General features: G+C 42.1%; 1 protein-coding gene across 3 annotated transcripts in view; it reads right to left on the minus strand.

The window, feature by feature from the left end:
• rps24 (ribosomal protein S24) overlaps positions 1–20,058 on the minus strand; it is a 202,789-nt gene that overhangs the window by 148,674 nt on the left and 34,057 nt on the right. For 2 of the 3 annotated variants that reach the window (XM_067972519.1, XM_067972521.1), the window contains one exon: positions 1,231–1,242. The exons of the other annotated variant lie outside the window; for it this stretch is intronic. Coding sequence is in view for 1 of the 2 variants with exons in the window: in XM_067972521.1 (XP_067828622.1) it covers positions 1,240–1,242 (3 nt within the window). In the remaining variant the exon portion in view is untranslated. Of the gene's footprint in view, positions 1–1,230; positions 1,243–20,058 lie in introns of those variants that run through there. 3 annotated transcript variants of the gene reach the window in all.

A 20,058-nucleotide genomic window follows, 5' to 3' on the forward strand; every position in this document is an offset into this window, starting at 1 on the left:
AAATCCTTCAACTTCTACTCCCAGCCAGGAATCCAGGTCAATGCTTTCTATAAATCTCCCACAATGTAATTTTTGGTGAAGAGTGTTCAGACCAATGCACCGTGAAACAGTGGGGAGGGTGGGGAAAGGAGGAAGGAAGTTGTTTCATTCCAGTTACCAGATCATGCTAAGCCACAAACAAAAAATATCCTCCATGGCAGTAATTAATGTCACTGGAAAGAGAGGACATTAATATAAAACAGGTGGGCGAGGGTGGATTATGACAATGAGCCTTGTTTATTATGCCTGTACTGAGGCTGCTGGCAAAGCCAGCATCTCATCAACATGGATAAGTGATACGTAAGCCTATCTGATAATTGTGTCAACAGTAGCAAAGCAAAGTTTCAGCATTGGCAGTATCGTGGGCAATGGAGAACCTGATTCAAAATGAGAGCCTTTAAGACGCCATTAATACCAACTCATGGAATATCTTCTATAGCATTGGGCTCAGAGTCCAAGGTCTGGATTTCTTCTGTTTTCCCAACTAAAATCAGGCAAAGAAAAGCAAATCCTGAGTGGGGGCCTACCACTAATTCGCCACCCCAACCTAGATTTCCTTTCCATCCCCCCCTCCCCCCCAGCAAGGAATGCTGCCCCACCATGTATAAATGTGGATAGGGAGGTGAGGCTCAACCAGCTGACCCCTTTCGCTGTCTTCCACCGCTGGCATGGCCGATCCCTGCGACTGCCAGGAGTTTGGGGTAGCAGCAGCCCCTGGGGCAGAGGCAGAAGGCTCACGGCTGCTCCTTTTGGAGGGAGAAGACCCAGTATCGAGCGCCTCTCCCTGTCCTCCAGCTCCAAAATTGTACCTTTTGGGGCTTTGGCTCAGACAATGGCCTAAAACAAAATGTTTTAATTCCTCGTTCCTTCCAGAGTCTACCGCCTTCAAGTGGCCTCTCTCCTGGTGCTGCTGGTGTGGTCCCACAGCAGCACCATCCACATTCTCCTCCCCACCAGTAGGGGAGATCCTGGCTGGAAGTCTATCCTGCATGAGTAATGAGCCCCAAACCAAGAGTATGGGTCTGGGGAAGTCCACCTGTTGAGTAGACCCTCCTCCAGCAGAGGGAAATCCAGCCGCAAAATGCGCCATCATGTGGACAGCGTAGTTCAAAGACTTGTTCATGAGCCCTCAGTCGGTGCATGGGGCACAAAGGAACGCAGACATTCCTTTACGATATTACTAGAGATAACAGACCCATGTTAACAGCTACACCTTCAGGCCAATTAGCCCAACAACACTGCCGGGAGAAGCTTCGCTGCTGAATTGCTAAAGGAAGTATGTATCTCAGCCACACAGACCAGAAGGTTCCAGTGATGATGACTGGGAGTTTAGCTAATCTCAGCTGAGGCACTAACTGACCCCAGCATCCCTGAGCCAGGGAGGGAGAAAGTAGTCAAGGTCCACACTTCTAATTGCTATCCAATAAACCCTGTCGGAAAGTACATTTGCATGGAAGTTGAATGAGAGCAGGATTGAATTTGACTGGGATGACCCCATGGTAGAAGAGTCTGCCAGTAAACACAGTTGAGTCTTGTGCATGAAAAATGGCCATGTGGGTGAGATATTGGTGATTAACTGGCACCCACTGACTCATACCTCAATAAGCATGGATCTGGTATCTCTGGGGGTAATTTTGACTTTGCGCGATAGTGTAAAACAAGTGACAGCGAATCGGCAGCCCGTTTTACATCTCTCCCCATTTTTCATTTCCACTGAAGTCAACGGGCGAGATGTAAAATGGGCTGCCAAGAGAAAACTAGCAATAAAGCTGCCTGAAGAACAAAAGAAAGAAAAATAGACCATGCATTTATATAGCTCTTAATCACATCCTCAGCACAACCAAATAATTACTTTGGAACTGCAGCCATTGTTATGTCTGCAAATGCAGCAGGCAGTTGCACACATCAAAATGAGATAACCTGTTAATACATTTCTGGTTGAGGGAGCAATGTTGGACAGGATTCTGAGAGAACCCCCAACATTCTGTCAAATAAATCCACTTGACCTTGAACATCCAATGGAACCGATAGACAGGGCTTCAGTTAAACCTCTCGGGGTAGAAATTGGTGTATGTTGCACCTGTTTTCTGGACGTAAAATGGGCGCAAAGCATACTTAGCGGTGCGACGGCCTGCACAGGCATGGGTCGCACTGCTAACTTCATAGTGGCCTTTTCCTAGGTGTCCAGGGGGCCTGTTAAAGGACCCCTGGACACCTGCCCCGCTCAGGATTTTTCAGCAGCTCCCATCAAAAGATAGGTGATAAAAAATGGTTCTCTTAAAAACCCTTCTTGTGGAGCCAGGAGGAGCAGGATTGCTTCTCCAACTCCACAGGAGTCGTGATCATCTCCCCGTAGCCCGCTCCAATCCCCCTCTCCCAGAACCTACCTGAGGACCGCTGCCATCCCGCCTTGTATTGTATACAGCATGTATTATAAGGTATGTACTGTGTTTTAAATTGTAATATTGGAATCGTATTGTGTACAATCCATGTTGTTTCGTATCGCCTTGGATTTATGGTATCTTTAAATGTTATGAAATAAAGTATATTTTGAAATATAAAAAAATCTCTCAGTTCTATTAAAAGTCAGACGCAATAGGGTGGAGTTTTATCTTTGCTGCCTGGACCATGAAGCATCACCTAGGCAGAGGACGGAGAGGAAAATCAGGTGGGGGAGGAACACTAGTATTGGAGCCCACCCAATCTTCCTTTCATAATTTAAATGGAAGGAAAATTGGACAGACTCTGTCACAGGTGTACGGTCCTCTCTGCCCAATGTTCGTCTCCGCTTTATGTCCAAAACTAGCCCAATGCCTTTAACCATTCGCCCATGAAACTTCTCCAATCAAACTGTAGCACTGCACCCCTCTGAGGAGAACTCCTTTTGCACCATTTGCAGCTTTTTTAAACCTTTCTAGATAACAGGAGAAGCTCCTGCCACAGACAATAAGGCTGAAATCGTGCTGTGTATATTATAACAGTGAGGGTCGTTTCCACTGCGCTGACTGAATGGTAACCTCGAGGGTCAGATCGGCCCCTCCCCGCCATTGTAGAACTTGCCCAATGTGCAACTCATTCGTTTCAATGGAATGAAAATTCGAGGGGTTCTATGACGGACAAGACGACTTGCTCCGCCAGGTTACCACCCAGGCAGTGAAGTTGAAAAATGATCCCCGATGTCTTTAAAATAAAAGAATGAATACCCTCATTAAATTAGCAGACACAGGAATTTCATACAAATGCATTAAAAGAGTTTGTCACTAATATTGAACAGCACGAATTTTATCTCAAATGTCTCTTCTTCCTGGAAAATATCAAGCTGGGTGGTTGATTAAAAATGTTTATCAGAATTGTGACAGTGCAGTGATAGAAGGGAGTGATAGAAGGGCACAGGTTACACAATATAACTCGAAAATACAGGAAAAATGTTCAAAAGGCCTGTAGCCTCAGGAATGCCACAGTATAATCTAAATGCCCATGAAATCCATTTATCACTTTCTCAGCACTGCCAGAAGCTTTAAAAGCTTTGAATTATAGATTTCTGGTTCAGAAACAAATTACTAATGGTAAAATTGTATCTGCTTTACGTTTAGGATACAGTCTGAATGCTTATTTATATTTTGTATTTTCAAGAGGTAGTCAGCCAATTATGTTCAACATTAGCTAGAAATATCTGTTGAAATAGCAGAAACATAGATGCTGTCTACTGATATTATATTTTAAAGAAAGAACTTGCATTTGCATAGCACCTTTCAGGACCTCAGGACGTCCCAAAGCGCTTTATAGCCAATTAAGTTCTTTTTGAAATCTGGTCACTGTTGTAATCTAGAAAGTGCAGCAGCCAATTTGCGTACAGCAAGGTCCCACAAACAGCAATGAGGTAACGAACACATAATCTGTTATAGTGATGTTGGTTGAGGGATAATATTGGCCAATACACCTGGCAAAACTCCCCTGCTCTTCTTTAAATAGTGCCATGGGATCTCTTAAGTCCACCCGAGAGGTCAGACAGGGCCCCGGTTTAACGTCTCATCCAAAAGAGAGCACCTCCGACAGTGCATTGTACCCTCAGTATAGCAATGAAAATGTCAGACTAGACTATGTGCACAAGTCTCTGGAGTGCGACCTGAACCCACAACCTTCTGACTCAACCACAACAACTTGCATTTATATAGCTCCTTTAACACAGTAAAACATCCCAAGGTGCTCAGGTGAGAGTGCTACCGCTGAGCCGAAGCTGATACCCTTTTCCAATAAATAATATTTAGAAACATATATATGTTATATATTTGGTTTTGTGATCAAACAGGAATAAAATGTTGAAGGAATGTATAGGTCCAGAGCTGCTATCAAAGAGTAAAGGGCTGCTAATGATTAATGTTTCAATTTTAACATTTATTTTCCTACTTTGTCCTACAGATAACAAGCATATGTGTATAAAATAATGAGCATAGCAGATAGTTATCATTTTACAGAAAGCCTACATGTATAAAGAAACTGTATCTAAATAAAGAATTATTAAGCTGCAAATTGCAAGATAATTATTTTTGATAGTGCCCCAGAGGCTATGAGTTCCTTCATCATTTAAATGGCCACTGAGATCCCACTGGGGAGTGTAAAAAGGTGAGATTATGGAAACAGCTTTAGAATAGCCTAAGCTGCTCCGACATAGCTGCCTGGGAGCATTCCAGCAACCTTTAAACTAAAAAGGAACAGCAGGAAGTTACAAAGGAACATAGACAGTCGAAGTGAGTGGGCGAAACAATAGCAGATTGAGTTCAATGTGAGGAAGTGTGAGGTCATCCGCTTTGGGTCCTAGAAAGACAAATTGAAATATTTTCTTAAATGGTGAGAGACAAGGAGTGGCGGAGGAGCAAAGAGATTTGGGTGTCCAGGTACACAAATCACGAAAAGCTAATGCACAGGTCCAAAAAGGTTACTGGAATGTTGGCCTTTATCTCAAGGGGTTTTGAATACAAGGGTGAGGAAGTGATGCTTCAGTTCTACAGAGAGTTGGTCAGACCCCCCATCTGGAGCACTGCATTCAGTTTTGGGCACTGAACCTCAGGAAGGATATATTGGCCTTGGAGGGGGTACAGTGCAGATTCACCAGAATGATACAAGGGCTTAAGACTTAAATTATGAAGACAGGTTGCATAAACTTGGTTTGTTTCTCCTTGAGTTTAGAAGGTTGAGGGATGATCTAAGAGCTCTTTAAAATGATAAAGGGATTCGATTGGGTAGGTTCAGAAAAACTATTTCCTCTGGTGGGGGGAATCCAGAACAAGAGGGCATGATTTTAAAATTAGAGCTAGGCCATTCAGGAGTGAAATCAGGAAGTACTTATTCACACAAAGGGTAGTGGAAATCTGGAACTCTCTTCCCCCAAAAGGTTGTGGGTCAATTAAAACTGTCAAGACTGAGATCGATAGATTTTTGTTCGGTAAGGGTGTCAAGGGAAATGGAGGAAAGGTGGGTGTGTCGGGTTGAGGTACAAATCAGTCACGATCAAATTGAATAGCGAAGCAGGGTCGAGGGTCTATGTTTGAATCATCTTTCTAAAGTCTCATGCAGGGATGTTCTGATTGAAAACCGTGGCCTACACAGAATCAAACTGGAATCCCTTGGATCCTAGTTGGCCTGTAAGATCAGATTTTTCCCTGTTGGTCTTCAACTTTCTTTATTTGTTGATTTAATAGGATGTAATGTTGGTTGCTGCGTACTGATGGGTGTAACCTTCAACGATAGCACTATTTCCTTTGGGAAGTCAGGAAAGGAATCTCAGAGTGTGTTAGTGTCAGCAGGGAGTCCCTAGAAGTGTGTCAATAACCTTAGGGATTCCTGGGAGTGTGTCAGTGTCTTCAGGTGTCTATGGGAGTATGTCAATGTCTTCAGGGATTCCTGGGAGTATGTCTAGGTTTGTAGGGGTTTCTCCACACAGAGTTTGAAAACCACTAACAAAGGCTCATCTCTGAACATAATACACAGTCTGCAATCCTTTTTGTTTCACGAGTGACCAAAGAAAGATGATTGGCAAGAACTGCTGGTGTGAATGAGCCGTCCAAATCTTTATCATGAGTCTTAATGAAAGAGAAATTAAACTGACATGCAATGTATTATTTCTCCTTCATATAGAAAAGAATACAGAGTCAAGTATGAATTACAAAGATAGACATGAATCGGAATGGTTCGCTGGCCGTTGTCTGCATTCGTGACTCTGGTGCACCAAGGCTGACTTCCCCCGATGGCTCCAAGTTTCCCCATTTGCTGAACCAAATGGACCAGGAAGTTGGAAAATTGGATCCGTGGTCTAAGCCAAATTAGCTAGTCTCAGCTAGGGTGGCATTAAAAATACAACAACCAACCTCAGCAACACTGGGTTAGGGAGGGGAAAATCAGCCACTGTTCCCATTCCTGATTCACGCACTTTGAGGCAGGGGTCAGTGTGTGGGGTTGTCAAGTGAGGACAGGATCAAGCTCGATAGCAATGCCTCCACAATCAAATAACCTACCAACATTTATGGTCAAAGTTCGCACATGAATAGTGGCCACTTGGGCAAAAAAAGAAAGGATACCCATGGAATAATAAGAACATAAGAAATAGGAGCAGGAGTAGGCCCATTGGAGCCTGCTCCACCATTCAATCAGGTCATGCCTGATCTTCGACCTCAACTCCACTTTCCCGCCCGATCCCCATGTCCCTTGATTCCCCCAGAGTCCAAAAATCTATCCATCTCAGCCTGGAATATATTCAATGATTCAGCATCCACAGTCCTCTGGGGTAGAGAATTCCAAAGAATAACCCAGGAAGGAGTCAACACCTTGAGGAAATAAGGAGATGGGAGAAAAAAATTGGAGAGGAAACAAAACACCAAAACTTCTCACACATCTTCATCAGCCAATAGATTTAATGGAAAACAAATAAATCTTTTTTTATGCCTCTTTATTTTCTCCCTTTCTTTTCTCTTTTAGATCCTGTTTAGCTATTTTCTAAACCCTTGGAGAGTGGCCTGGAGAATGATCAGACAACTGCACCAAGGCTTTTGCCAATACCACTTTGGAACTGTCCATTGAGAATCATTTGGTTTACTTGCCGCTGCCCACCACCACCACCCCTCACCCCAGCCGATCCTCAGTGGAAGTACCTCCCCTCCCCAATGCAGCCTGGCTGGGACATCACCCCTCCAGGTGGAAATCTGCAGGCACAAACCCACATTCCAAAACACCAGCATACAATACTGGACAGCTGTTGCACAATTCCTAGCTTTAAAAATGGCCGTCGTCATATCATATCAAATTGATGGCAAACTGTAGAAAGAAACAGAATAAAAGGAGAATGGACACGGGCCATGGAGTCAAAAATATTCTGTCAGTGGATCATGCAAAAGGGAAGGATTTTTTTCAAAAAAGTCCTCTTTATAACAGACGTACCTGTTTATTATGTGGGTGTGACCAACAACCTGACTACTTACAGGATTGATATTTCATCTGTAAAAATCAATGCAGTGTAATGCAGGAGTGAATGACAGGCCTGTGATCTAATCCAGGAGTTCAGATGGCATTATAAACTATAAGAGTGGAGTATGAGAGGTCTGTGAATGTTATTTTATCATCCGATAAAGACTGGATTACAAACTTCAGATAATTCCCTATTTGTGTTTTTCCTCCACTCTCTGCTGAATAATATTTTGGGTGCATGTAGTGTCACCACAAGTCCTGGCCAGAATGGAGATGATTGGGTAATTCCCCCGTCAATCATGCCTGGAGCCCACACCGCTGTAAATGACTGGGATTGATTTTACGCACATAATTTTTATTATGTAACTATCCTCCACTCACTGCATTTTGCTGGAGAAATAATCAATTTGTATGATGTAACTATCCTCCACTAAATAATGCTGCTGTACTCAGGAGACTCCGTTTGCTGTAGTTTCGATCATGAGTTCAGAGGCACTCAAGTCCCACCCCTGCCTCCAACTTATTGGCTAACACAGTGGTGTCAATATTCACTCCATAATACTTTAGTGTAATTGGGTTTGTGATTCTTACCATTTTAGGCTCAGGTAATGCTTTGTAGCTTGTTCCAGGTCTGTGAGGTGAGTTGATAACTCAAGAGTTGTGCAGTGTGATGTTGACAGAAGGATGTCACGTTGACTTGTGACATTATTACTGCAGTTTTAGGGAGAAGTAATTTCTAGCTGATTGGAGAATATTTCATGTACAGTCCATCTTACAAAATAAAAACTCAACCTTGCAAAAATTCAGTGGGCACATGGATCACCATAGATAGCCAGATAAGCCATACAGAGCACGAAGGAACCATAATTTGACCCTAATCAATGCTGGAAGAGATGTATGGATATTGGCTGTGGATTTCAGGTGAGGACAGTATCAGGTTTGATGATGATGCCCCTGATGGTAGAATCGCCTGTTTATACAATGGGCAGGATTTTCTACTGGAGTCACGTCAGCTCCCTGGTGTACCTCTGGCAGAGTGTGGCGGGAAATTCTTTGGGAGCTGCTTCACCAGCTCTGTGCTGTCAGCTGTGGCTCAGTGGTTAGCACTCTTGCCTCTGAGTCAAAAGGTCATATGTTCAAGTCCCACTCCAGGGACTTGAACACATAATCTAGGCTGACACTCCAGTGCAGTACTGAGGGAGAGCTGCACTGTTGGAGGTGCCGCCTTTCAGATGAGACATTGAACCAAGGCCCCGTCTACTCTCTCAGGTGGACATAAAAGATCCCATGGCACTATTTTGAAGAAGAACAGGGGAGATCCCCCCAGTGACTTGGCTAATATTTATGCTTCAACCAACATCACTGAAAAAACAGATTATCTGGTCATTTATTTCATTGCAGTTTGTGGGACCTTACTGTGCACAAATGGGCCGCCGAGTTTCCTACATTACAATAGTGAATACGCTTCAAAAGTACTTCATTGGTTGTGAAGTGCTTTGGGATGTCCTGAGGTTGTGAAAGATGCTATATGAATGCAAGTCTTTCTTTTATCTTTCTGTCCTCCATTACTTCTGGGATTTCCTACGGATCGTACAATATGAATTTCCATCGTTTGTGCCCTTGAAATACAAGATAGCCTAAACCTGGAAAATCAGGAGAGTCAGGTCCAGGCCATTGGGTCAGGTGGAACTTCTGCCTCGACCATAATGCAACAGGATTCTGCCAAAGCTGAAAATTCAGGCCTACCTGTCTAGGCTTATACACATTACTTCAGGTGTTCTTTCGTTTCCATGTAGCACAATGTTTTCTTAAGCGAAGAGGAAAGTGTCAGTTTTTACTTCATATTTGGCTGGTTTTATGATGATCAAATTGGTATTATGAAGTCAGAAATATTACGTGCACTGCAATTAGTAAGTTTGTGTGTCCAGATACCATGTATGTAAATACCAGCAACACAAAACAGCACTGCGTTTTTCAATGTTTGTAGACAGATTTAAATGGGGCCGTCAGAAAGTTAATAAGGGCAGGTCACCTCAGATACTGTATTAGCAGGACATCTGGTCGGTTCTGTTTTGCTCGGGTCTCAGTTTTCTTTAATTCTCAGTGGTGAAAATCAGATTAGAAACTATTTTCCATTTTTTAAGCAGTGTATAATCCCTGTACTGTACAAATTCTTGGCACCAAATCAACTCAGATGGCAAATTGTGCTGTGAACTTAATTTTAAATCAGAGATATTTTCAGGAGCTTATTTAAGATCTATTTGGAAGCAGCTACGTAGGAAGGAGCACAATATTTTTGTACTTAGTCAGGATTTCTATTATATATATATATATATATATATATATATATACACACACACATACATCTATATACACACATCCACACATGCACACACACAGACCACAGGCACATTATGCATTGAAGAGAAAATGTGCTTGCATTATTCATTAAACAGAAATCAATTTTTACTTACATGTCAAAGTCTGCAAAAAGCAGCATATGGCATGTTTTACTTAACATAAATTGAATACAGTTGTTGCCATTTGTTTGCACAGAAATCACTCACATTTACGTGAAGAAGCTCTTGTTCTAGAACACACATTTCAAGTCACTGTTCAACAGGACTTGAAGACACAATTGTATTTTATTTTTTGACAGTATATCATCCTTCAATTAGGAAACTCAGCATATGTTCACAATTGCATTGGAAAGTACGAGTGGAATTTTCCTTTCCTGCCCAATAGGTATAGTGGAGCCCTACAGCCCACTGGTGGCTGAAGTGCTCCATTGCACGTGTTCTGGGAACAAAAACACATAGACAGGCTCGGCACAGAAAACAGTTCTAATTTCTTAAACAGTGTTTTACTAAATCTCATGTGCCAAAGCAGAACAATCATCAAATTAGCCCCGCTGCCTATGCAAGGAAATTACTGGGCATGATCATCAATTTCTTCACAGATTAGAATCGGATATATTTTACGAGTATCTGTTGTCAAGCAAGCTAACAACAGAGGTCATTATTTAATCCTGTTTCTCTCAGCCTTGTCCCCTCCTTGTATTATGTCCAGCACACCCATAAGAGACAACAGTGTCATTACAAACTTCCAAGACTTCTATTATATTTCCTAATTAGTACAAAGATAAAAGTAAGTAATTACTGAAATCAGAGTGATGGAATACTGTGCTATCAGCAATTTAGATTTATAGTGTTATTCTAATAGATGTTATTTTAAAATATTGCCCTCGAGTTAAGGATGTCTATTGTTCCACATTGGGGGACACTGAATAAGCCATTTTACATTGCAGCTCATGAGAACTGATTTCACTACAATAGATATATATATTTTTTAAAAATCACCACCTTTCACATAAATACAGTGCAAAAATAAATAACCCATAGTTTTATGTATATTTTACATATTTTGCTGCAACCTTTTCTAGTGTCTCTTGTATGATGGGTCTACATAATTAATAACCCAATTGCAGAACTTAATATGGTTATCACACACACAACCTCCACAGGGAGACACGCAGGGAATGTTCCAGAGACTGGGTATGAGTGCCTGGTTTGGTTGAAGGGTGAATGGAATTTTGTACAGTCAGCTTTCTTTATATGGTGCAGTGGCTAGATATCGATTAAAGATCTTTTGAAAAGCTGACATCTTATGTTTATTGGTGCGAGGAATAAAAATTAAAGACTAGCTGTGAGAGACAGGCTGTGTGCCTCATTAAAACAGTTCCGATTTAGGCTGAAAGTAATGACACTTGGTATCTCAATTCTTTTTATAACTTTATAGATTTAGCTGTATAGATCTATCTTGCTGCTGATCCACACTGTTTTATTGCTGTGGTTAAGCCTTTCCCTCCTTGTACAATGGGAAATCAGTAAAAAGAAATCCCAGCTTGTTTTGTTTTTAAAAAGATGAACAATAACATCTCAGGAGGAATAATTGTTCATGTTGTTACAGCAGCATCATAAATGCATCCAAAATGTGTTTACAATTTCACTACAGATAAGATGCTCTTACGGTGTTGAGTTTTTACGTGCAGATAAGGAGCTGATTTTACCATGAGAAACACAGGGAGCCAGAGCACGATCGCTCTTCCACGATCCAGTTGACATGGGCAGCATTTTGAAATTACCCAAAAAAACACAAGTCTTACTCAACACTTTTATTGATTTTTGTTTTAAAACTTTACTATTCTAACTTTTTCCTGATGATTCAGTGTTTTTTTTACTGCCTAGTTGGATTTATTCACCAACTCCCAAAGGTGACTCATATTTAGACCATAGACCAGTTTATAACAACAAAAACTTGCATTTATATGGTGCCTTTCCCAACCTCAGGACATCCCAAAGCACTTTACAGTCACTGTTGTAATGTAGGAAAAAGACCCAGCACCCTGAACCTATCATTGTAACTAAGGGCTTTTTCAACTAGGTGTTAATCTAATGGCCTCTTCCGAATCTTTTCCAGGGCCGATATGTCTCCCGCCATGCGAGGGGACCACAACTGGGCAGAGTATCCTATAGGAGGCCTACGCAAGGTCGTGTACAAGGACACAAATGGTGCTTTTTGTTTTATATTGGTTTGTCGGAGCTATACATCTGATACTCTATTCACTTTCACTTTAGTCTCTCATGGATTGGTCATGGACTTTTAGACAGTCCTTCCCTCTCATCAGACTTCAATTCAGAACCCAGCATGGAAGAAACAGGCATTAGCCCTACCCACATGCACAACACCACATTTATCTACATTAAATGTCATCTGCTGGATGCGAGCCCATTCCCACATCACATCTAGATCTGATTGCAGTCTTTTTTTCTCCACGAGTTCTGACACCAGTACAGATTTTTGTGTCATCCTTGAACTTGCGTACAGTGCCCCCAACACCTTTATCCAGATCATTGGTATAGATTGTGAAGAGTAACAGTCCTAACACCAGTCACTGTGGGACTCCACTAATAGCAGCTCTGCATGGAGACCAGTTATCATTAATGACAAGCCTCTGTCTATGAGAACAGAACCAATCCCCTATCTGACCCAGCTTCCACCCGCTAATCCCATTTTATACAGTAACCCATTGAGTGGCACCTTGCCAAAAGCTTTTTGAAAGTCCAAATATACAATGTCTACAGGGCTACCTTCATCCAACAACCTAATAATCTCCTCGAAGAGTTCAACCAGGTTGGTAAAACGTTCTTTTTCATAAGCAAGTCCCTAATAAACCCTTCTCTGTCTAGGTATCATACAAAGTATCCCTAAGGATTCATTCTAGCAACTTTCCTATAATTGATATCAAGCTAATGAGCCAATAATTTCCTGGTTCTGACCTGTTGCCCTTTTTGAACATCAGTACAACATGAACCTCCCTCCAATCAGTAGGAATGATCCCACACTCCAGCAAGCTACTAAATACACGAGCAAGGCGCTCACTTAGCAACGCTCCCATTTCTTTGAGCAACCTCGGGTAAACGCCGTCTAGGCCAGCAGCCCGATCTGATTTGAGACCCCTCGTACTCTCCGGGATTAGATCTGCAAAAACCTAAACATTTTCAACTGTGCATTCCATCAATGTTAACTGAGCGAACTACCAGTGGAAATAGTATATTTGGATTTTCAAAAGACATTCGATAAGGTACCACATGAAAGGTTGTTACACAAAATAAGGGCTCATGGGGTTGGGGGTAATATATTAGCATGGATAGAGGATTAGTTAGCAGACAGAAAACAGAGAGTAGTGATGAACAGATCATTTTCAGGTTGGCAGGCTGTTACTAGTGGGCTGCCAGAAGGATCGGTGCTGGGGCCTCAGCTATTTACAATCTATATTAATGATTTAGATGAAGGGGCCGAGTGCAACGTATCCAAGTTTGCTGACGATACAAAGCTAAGTGGGAAAGTAAGCTGTGAGGAGGATACAAATTGTCTGCGAAGTATATAGACAGGTTAAATGAGTGGGCAAGAAGGTGGCAGATGGAGTATAATCTGGGGAAATATGAGGTTATTCACTTTGGAAGGAATATTTTTTTAAATAGCGAGAAACTATTAAATGTTGGTGTTCAGAGGGATTTGGGTGTTCTTGTACACTAAACATAGAAAGTTAACATGCAGGTACAGCAAGTAATTAGGAAGGTAAATGGTATGTTGGCCTTTATTGCAAGGGGTTGGAGTACAAGAGTAAGGAAGTTTTGCTGCAATTATATAGGGCTTTGGTGAGACCACACCTGGAGTACTGTGTACAGTTTTGGTCTCCTTATCTAAGGAAAGATATACTTGCCTTAGAGGCAGTGCAACAAAGGTTCACTAGATTGATTCCTGGGAGGGGAGGGTTGTCCTAAAAAGAGAGATTGAGTAGAATGGGCCTATTATGTCTGGAATTTAGAAGAATGAGAGGTGATCTTATTGAAACGTGTAAGATTCTGAAAGGGCTCAACAGGGTAGAAGCTGAGAGGCTTTTTCCCCTGGCTGCAGAGTCTAGAACTAGGGGACACAGTCTCAAGATAAGGGATTGGCAATTTAGGACTGAGATGAGGAGGAATTTCTTCACTCAGAGGGTTGTGAATCTTTGGAATTTTCGACCTCAGAGGGCTGTTGATGCTCAGTTGTTGAGTATATTCAAGGCTAAGATCGATAGATTTTTGGACTCAATGGATATGGGGATCAAGCGGGAAAGTGGAGTTGAGGTCAAATATCAGCCGTGATCTTATTGAATGGCGGAGTAGGTTCGAGGGGCCGTATGGCCTACTCCTGCTCCGATTTCTTACGTTTCTTATGAGCACGGTCTATGGGAGGGAAGACGTGTGGTGATGAAAAGTGGGTTTGACTGTGAACGATACACTGTCTTTCAAGTCCGAAATCACCCAAAATGAATTTCGGCTGATAGTGTGATACCACCTTGAGGAGGCAGTCTCACCGTTTCGATTTCACACCAGCTACAGTTAGACAGAGTATCATCAAGGCAACATGTGGTTGGAATCAAAGCACCACAGGTCACTTAGGTTTCCCAGTTCAAGCCCCGAGGGCTCCTGGTCGTAACTCACACAAGGTGAGCCAGGAAATTCTTTGGGAGATGCTCTGCCCTCAGCAGTGTCAAATATAGGTAGATGTATTATGATTGTGGGTAAATGTCATACGAAATTTCGAAGCTACAGGAGAAACTTCTTTACCCGGAGAGTGGTTAGAATGTAGAATGTGGAACTTGCTACCACAAGTAGTTGAGGCGAATAGCATAGATGCATTTAATGGGAAGCTAGGTAAGTACATGAAGGAGAAAGGAAAAGAAGGATTTGCTGATTGATTGGGTGAGATGAAGTAGAGTGGGAGGAGGCTCGTGTGGAGCATAAACACTGGCATAGACCAGTTGAGCCGAATGGCCCGTTTCTGTGCTGTAAATTCTACCTAATTTGTACTTCAGCAATGCCCAGCACAAGAGATTCCTCCACAGCCCTGTGTCCAACGTTATGACAGGCAATGGAAAAGGGGGATTTAAATGTTAAATCCTCTGGTGGAAGCTGAATAATCCACAGGGCAATCGGTTTAACTCCCCAGCCCTATGATTCGCAATTTTTTTAAATATAAAAACAGTTCTGCTCCTGTTTGGCTGCTGGCCACTCCACCCTGTTGCAGATCTCCAAGATCTGTGGCATGATTTCTCCATCAGCTCCCAGACAGAGGCCAAAGTGCCAACCACAATTATTTCAAATGACCCCCAACCCCAGAAACTCAGCTAGGGCCAGGGGCATATCCTTGCGATGAGCAGAAGCCTCGTCCATCCCATTGGATTTAGCTCAGCATGACAGCCGAGCAGTAGACTTAAATGTTTCAAAAATGTTAATGTCTACATTGTATTTTTTTCCCAATTTGATAGCCTAGTTGGGGGAGTGGAATCTGCAAGTCAACATGTGATCTCAGACTGTGTCTTGGTCAATGTTCAATTGTCCTGACTGACTATCAAGCCAGGCATTGTTATGAGCAACTGTACCAGGCAACTGTGAGATGTTTAAGATGATTAAAGAATTTGATAGGGTAGGTAGAGTGGGGAAGTCCAGAAAAAGGAGACATAACCTTAAAATTAGAGCTAGGCCATTCAGGGGTGATGTCAGGAAGCACTTCTTCACATAAGGGGAGTGGAAATCTGGAACTCTCTCCCTCAAAAAGCTGTTGAGGCTGGGGGTCAATTGAAAATTTCAAAACTGAGATAGATTTTTGTTGTTAGGTAAGGGTATTGAGGGATATGGAACCAAGGCGAGTAAAATGGAGTTAAAATATAGATCAGCCATGATCTAATTGAATGGCAGAACAGGCTCGAGGGGCTGAATGGCCTACTCCTATTATCATCTTTCTGACCAATCTAGTTTGAGTAACCAATTTCCTTATTGGTTTGGAGTATCAGGTTCAGGTTTGTGAAGAGGGATTGTTTAAAATGGAAATTAGAATAGGGTTTCACATTCATCACTGCTGATCGACATAATGAATAACAGTTAGGGTAAGTTCCTCACAGTGGCTCAAAGCAACCGAAGCAGCCCTACAAAAAAGTCTGAGGGCTTGAAAATGGAATCCAAAATGCATCAATGCAATCAGGCAGAGTCAACACAGCTTTGTGAAAGAGAAATCGTGTTTGACTAATTTATGAGAGTTCTTTGAGGAAGTAACAAGCAACGTGGATAAAGGGGATCCTGTGGATGTGGTGTACTTGGATTTCCAGAAGGCTTTTGACAAGGTGCCACATCAAAGGCTATACATAAAATAAGAGCTCATGGTGTAGGAGGTAACATATTAGCATGGATAAGGGATTGGTTAGCTAACAGAAAACAGAGAGTAGGCATAAATGGGTCATTTTCAGGTTAGCAAGATGTAACGAGTGGAGTGCCACAGGGATCAGTGCTTGGGCCTCAACTATTTACAATCTGTATCAATGACTTGGATGAGGGAACCGAATGTATGGTTGCTAAATTTGCTGATGACACGAAGGTAGGTAGGAAAGTAAGTTGTGAAGAGGACATAAGAAGTCTGCAAAGGGATATGGATAGGTTAAGTGAGTGGGCAAAAATTTGGCAGATGGAGTAAAATGTGGGAAAATGTGAACTTATCCACTTTGGCAGGAGGAATAGAAAAGCAGTATATTATTTAAATGGAGAGAGATTGCAGAACTCTCAGGTGCAGAGGGATCTGGGTGTCCTCGTACATGAATCACAAAAAGTTAGTATGCAGGTACAGCAAGTAATTAGGAAGGCAAATAGAATGTTGTCATTTATTGCAAGAGGGATGGAATATAAAAGTAGAGATGTTTTGCTACAGTTGTACAGGGCATTGGTGAGACCACATCTAGAATACTGTGTGCAGTTTTGGTATCCTTATTTAAGAAAATGACATAATTGCTTTGGAGGTGGTTCACTCACAGAGTCAGAGAAGGTTCACTCAACTGATTCCTGGGATGAAGGGGTTATCTTCTGAGGAAAGGTTGGACAAGTTGGGCCTGTATACACTAGAATTTAGAAGAATGAGAGGTGATCTTATTGAAACATACAAGATCCTGAGGGGACTAGAAGGGGTAGATGCTGAGAGGATGTTTCCCCTTGTGGGAGAGACTAGAATTAGGGGCCACAGTTTAAAAATAAGGGGGCCTCCCATTTAAGACGGAGATGAGGAGAAATTTTTTCTCTGAGGGTCATGATTCTGTGGAACTCCCTTCCCCAGAGAGCAGTGGAGGCAGGGTCATTGAATATTTTGAAGGCCGAGTTAGATAGATTCCTGATTAACAAGGGAGTCAAAGGTTATAGTAGGTAGATGGGAAAGTAGGGTTGAGGTTGCAATCAGATCAGCCATGATCTTAGCAAATGGCAGAGCAAGCTTGAGGGGCCGAATGGCCTACTCCTGCTCTTAATTCGTATGTAGGTGATGTTTCACTTAGAATTTGGGTTCAAATCCAACCCACAGAAAGCAGCATGAAAATCCCCACAGGTGATTGTTGAAGTTACAAACCAGCTGTAACTCCAATCCCGTTCCCTTTGTGCATGGGTAGACAACAGGAAATTGCCCACAATTTGTTGCTAAGGTCACTCAAGTGAGAAATGGATATGTCCAGCACGAGAATAGTTCAGAGATAGGAGTTGAATCTCATTTCAGAATCAATGTAGAGAGAAGTCCAGTGTGCATCTAACCTGTATTAGACCGGAGAAAGGAATGTTTGATACTGGCATTGGGCCAGGTTCAGACACACACACACACACACACACACACACACACCCCAATCGTTGTGGTAACTGATCTTATGCTTGATCCTGGTAAAGCACACGGAAAATATATTGATGCTGGGCAAATTTACCAAGGAGATAAACAGCTGTCTGCCTCCACCTGGAGAATCAATCACAGGATTACATCTGTGCTCATGAACGATCTACATAAAGCTGGGCAATGTGCCATGTCTTCATCCCAACTATGACTGCACCACCCAACATGCTCAGGTGTTTCCTAGCCTCTATGGAACCGAGCTCACACAGAATTCATTAAATCCCTTTGTAACAAATCGAGAGCAAGTATATCTAATTCATGGGACAAGAGAATATTCAACTAGGTGACCTAGATCTTACCTCGTCAGGACACTCACTGGATTGCTTTCTGCACTCAGCAGCTCAATTGTAATCCTTTGTCTTCAACAGACTATGGCCTAGAAGTTTAGCCACTCAGCAGCCGTTTTTTGGGTGCTAAATGGCCTAAGCCTCCAATATGATGGGTAGGAAGTGCATGCTCATTACAAGCCAGAAGTGCACCGCCCGCTATATTGATGAGGCCAAAAAAAATCTAAAATTTTAAAATTTAACAAAAAAAAAGAAATCGGCAGGCATTAGGAAATAAGAGGCCCAATGCCATTGCAAGATTGGTTTGCTGAGGCAGCCAGCGCCAACTGCGCACAGGAAAACCAGGTCGACATGAGGCCTAAAAGGTGGTTCTTCTTCCCATGCCCCAACCCCCTGTGCATCTCCATCAGTGGCATAGCCTTTAGTTATCACATTCCTGTATTTCTCTTCCTAAGCCACTTCACCCTTATTACCTTACTCTCCACCATCAGAAACCTCCAGTACTTACTTTTTGGTCACCTACCCTCATCTCCCCTTGCTGCTCAGCATCATCACATCCCCTGCAAGGTGCCTTGGAGCATTTTGTTCCATAAATGGTGCTCTATAAATGTTATTATGTGTAAAACTTACATGACATGGTATGGGAAAGAGACTGTACAGTCATTGACTTTTCCTTTTATAAAAGAAGAAGTCAGTCAGTCAAGCGTACACAAAAGAAACAAAACTATATGATGTGTTTACCTGGTAAACTACATCAGGAACATGGGATCTGATTACTGGAGTGACTCATGCTATTGAACCTGATAAGATTTGTACAATACGGTTTGATATCTTAAGGTTATATCCTTCTTCATTTATCAAATCTATTACATAGAATGGACAGCACAGAAACAGGCCATTCGGTCCAACTGGTCTATGCCAACATTTATGCTCCACACAAGCCTCCTCCCACCTTTCTTCATCTAACGCCATCAGTATAACCTTCTATTCCTTTCTCTCACATGTACTTATCTACCTTTCTGTTAAACGCATCTATGCTATTCGCCTCAATTACTCCTTGTGGTAGCGAGTTCCACATTCTAACCACTCTCTCAATTCCTTATTGGATTTATTGATGATTAGTATCAGAAATTTTATCAAACCGTATATTGAAATTGTTTAGTACGACGGGCAAAGCTGATCGTTGCCGGTGTTGAATTTTCCTACGTGGAGTGGTGAGTTTGGCAACTGTTCACCTATAATCCTGAACATGGGAACTAACATTTCCAAATATGTCTGTAAAAATGTGCGATATATTTCAGTATTAATACTCAGACTATGTTCAGCAGTGTATTGTTTTCATTAAAGCAGTGTCTACACCAAAATAAAATTGGAAACACAACTTTCCGTGGAGATTAAAAAAAAGTCAATACAATTTTTAAAGCTGGCTTTCCTGATGAACTGCAGAAGTTCAAGGCAGCAGCTCACCACCACCTTCTCAAGGGCAACTAGGGATGGGCAATAAATGCTGGCCTTGCTAGCAACGCCCATATCCCCAGAATGAATTTTAAAAAGTGAAACAGGCACTGTCAGAAATGGTGTAAAATTGGAGCAACCAGTCCATTTCGTACAACTAAGTCGCAATTAAATCTAAAATATCAGACACAGAAAATGTGGACAGTGCAACTAAAAATCTAACAGTAGATTGCAGCTTCACAGTCATACTGCAACGACGATAAAATCATCTGTACTGCAAAAAATGTTTTAAAAAATACTTTCATGTAGAACGAAAACAGTAAATGCTGGAAAGCACTCAGCAGGACAAGCGGCAGCTGTGGAGAAAGATGAAAAGTCATCAACCTGAAACATTAACTCTGTTTCTCTCTCCACAGATGCTGCCTGACCTGCTGAGTGTTTTTCAGCATCTTCTGTTTTTATTTCAGATTTCCAGCATCCGCAGTATTTTGCTTTTGCTTCCAGGAAGAAACGGACACTT

The sequence above is a fragment of the Heptranchias perlo genome, chromosome 36 (assembly GCF_035084215.1).
Source record: "Heptranchias perlo isolate sHepPer1 chromosome 36, sHepPer1.hap1, whole genome shotgun sequence".
Taxonomy (NCBI): Eukaryota; Metazoa; Chordata; class Chondrichthyes; order Hexanchiformes; family Hexanchidae; genus Heptranchias; species Heptranchias perlo.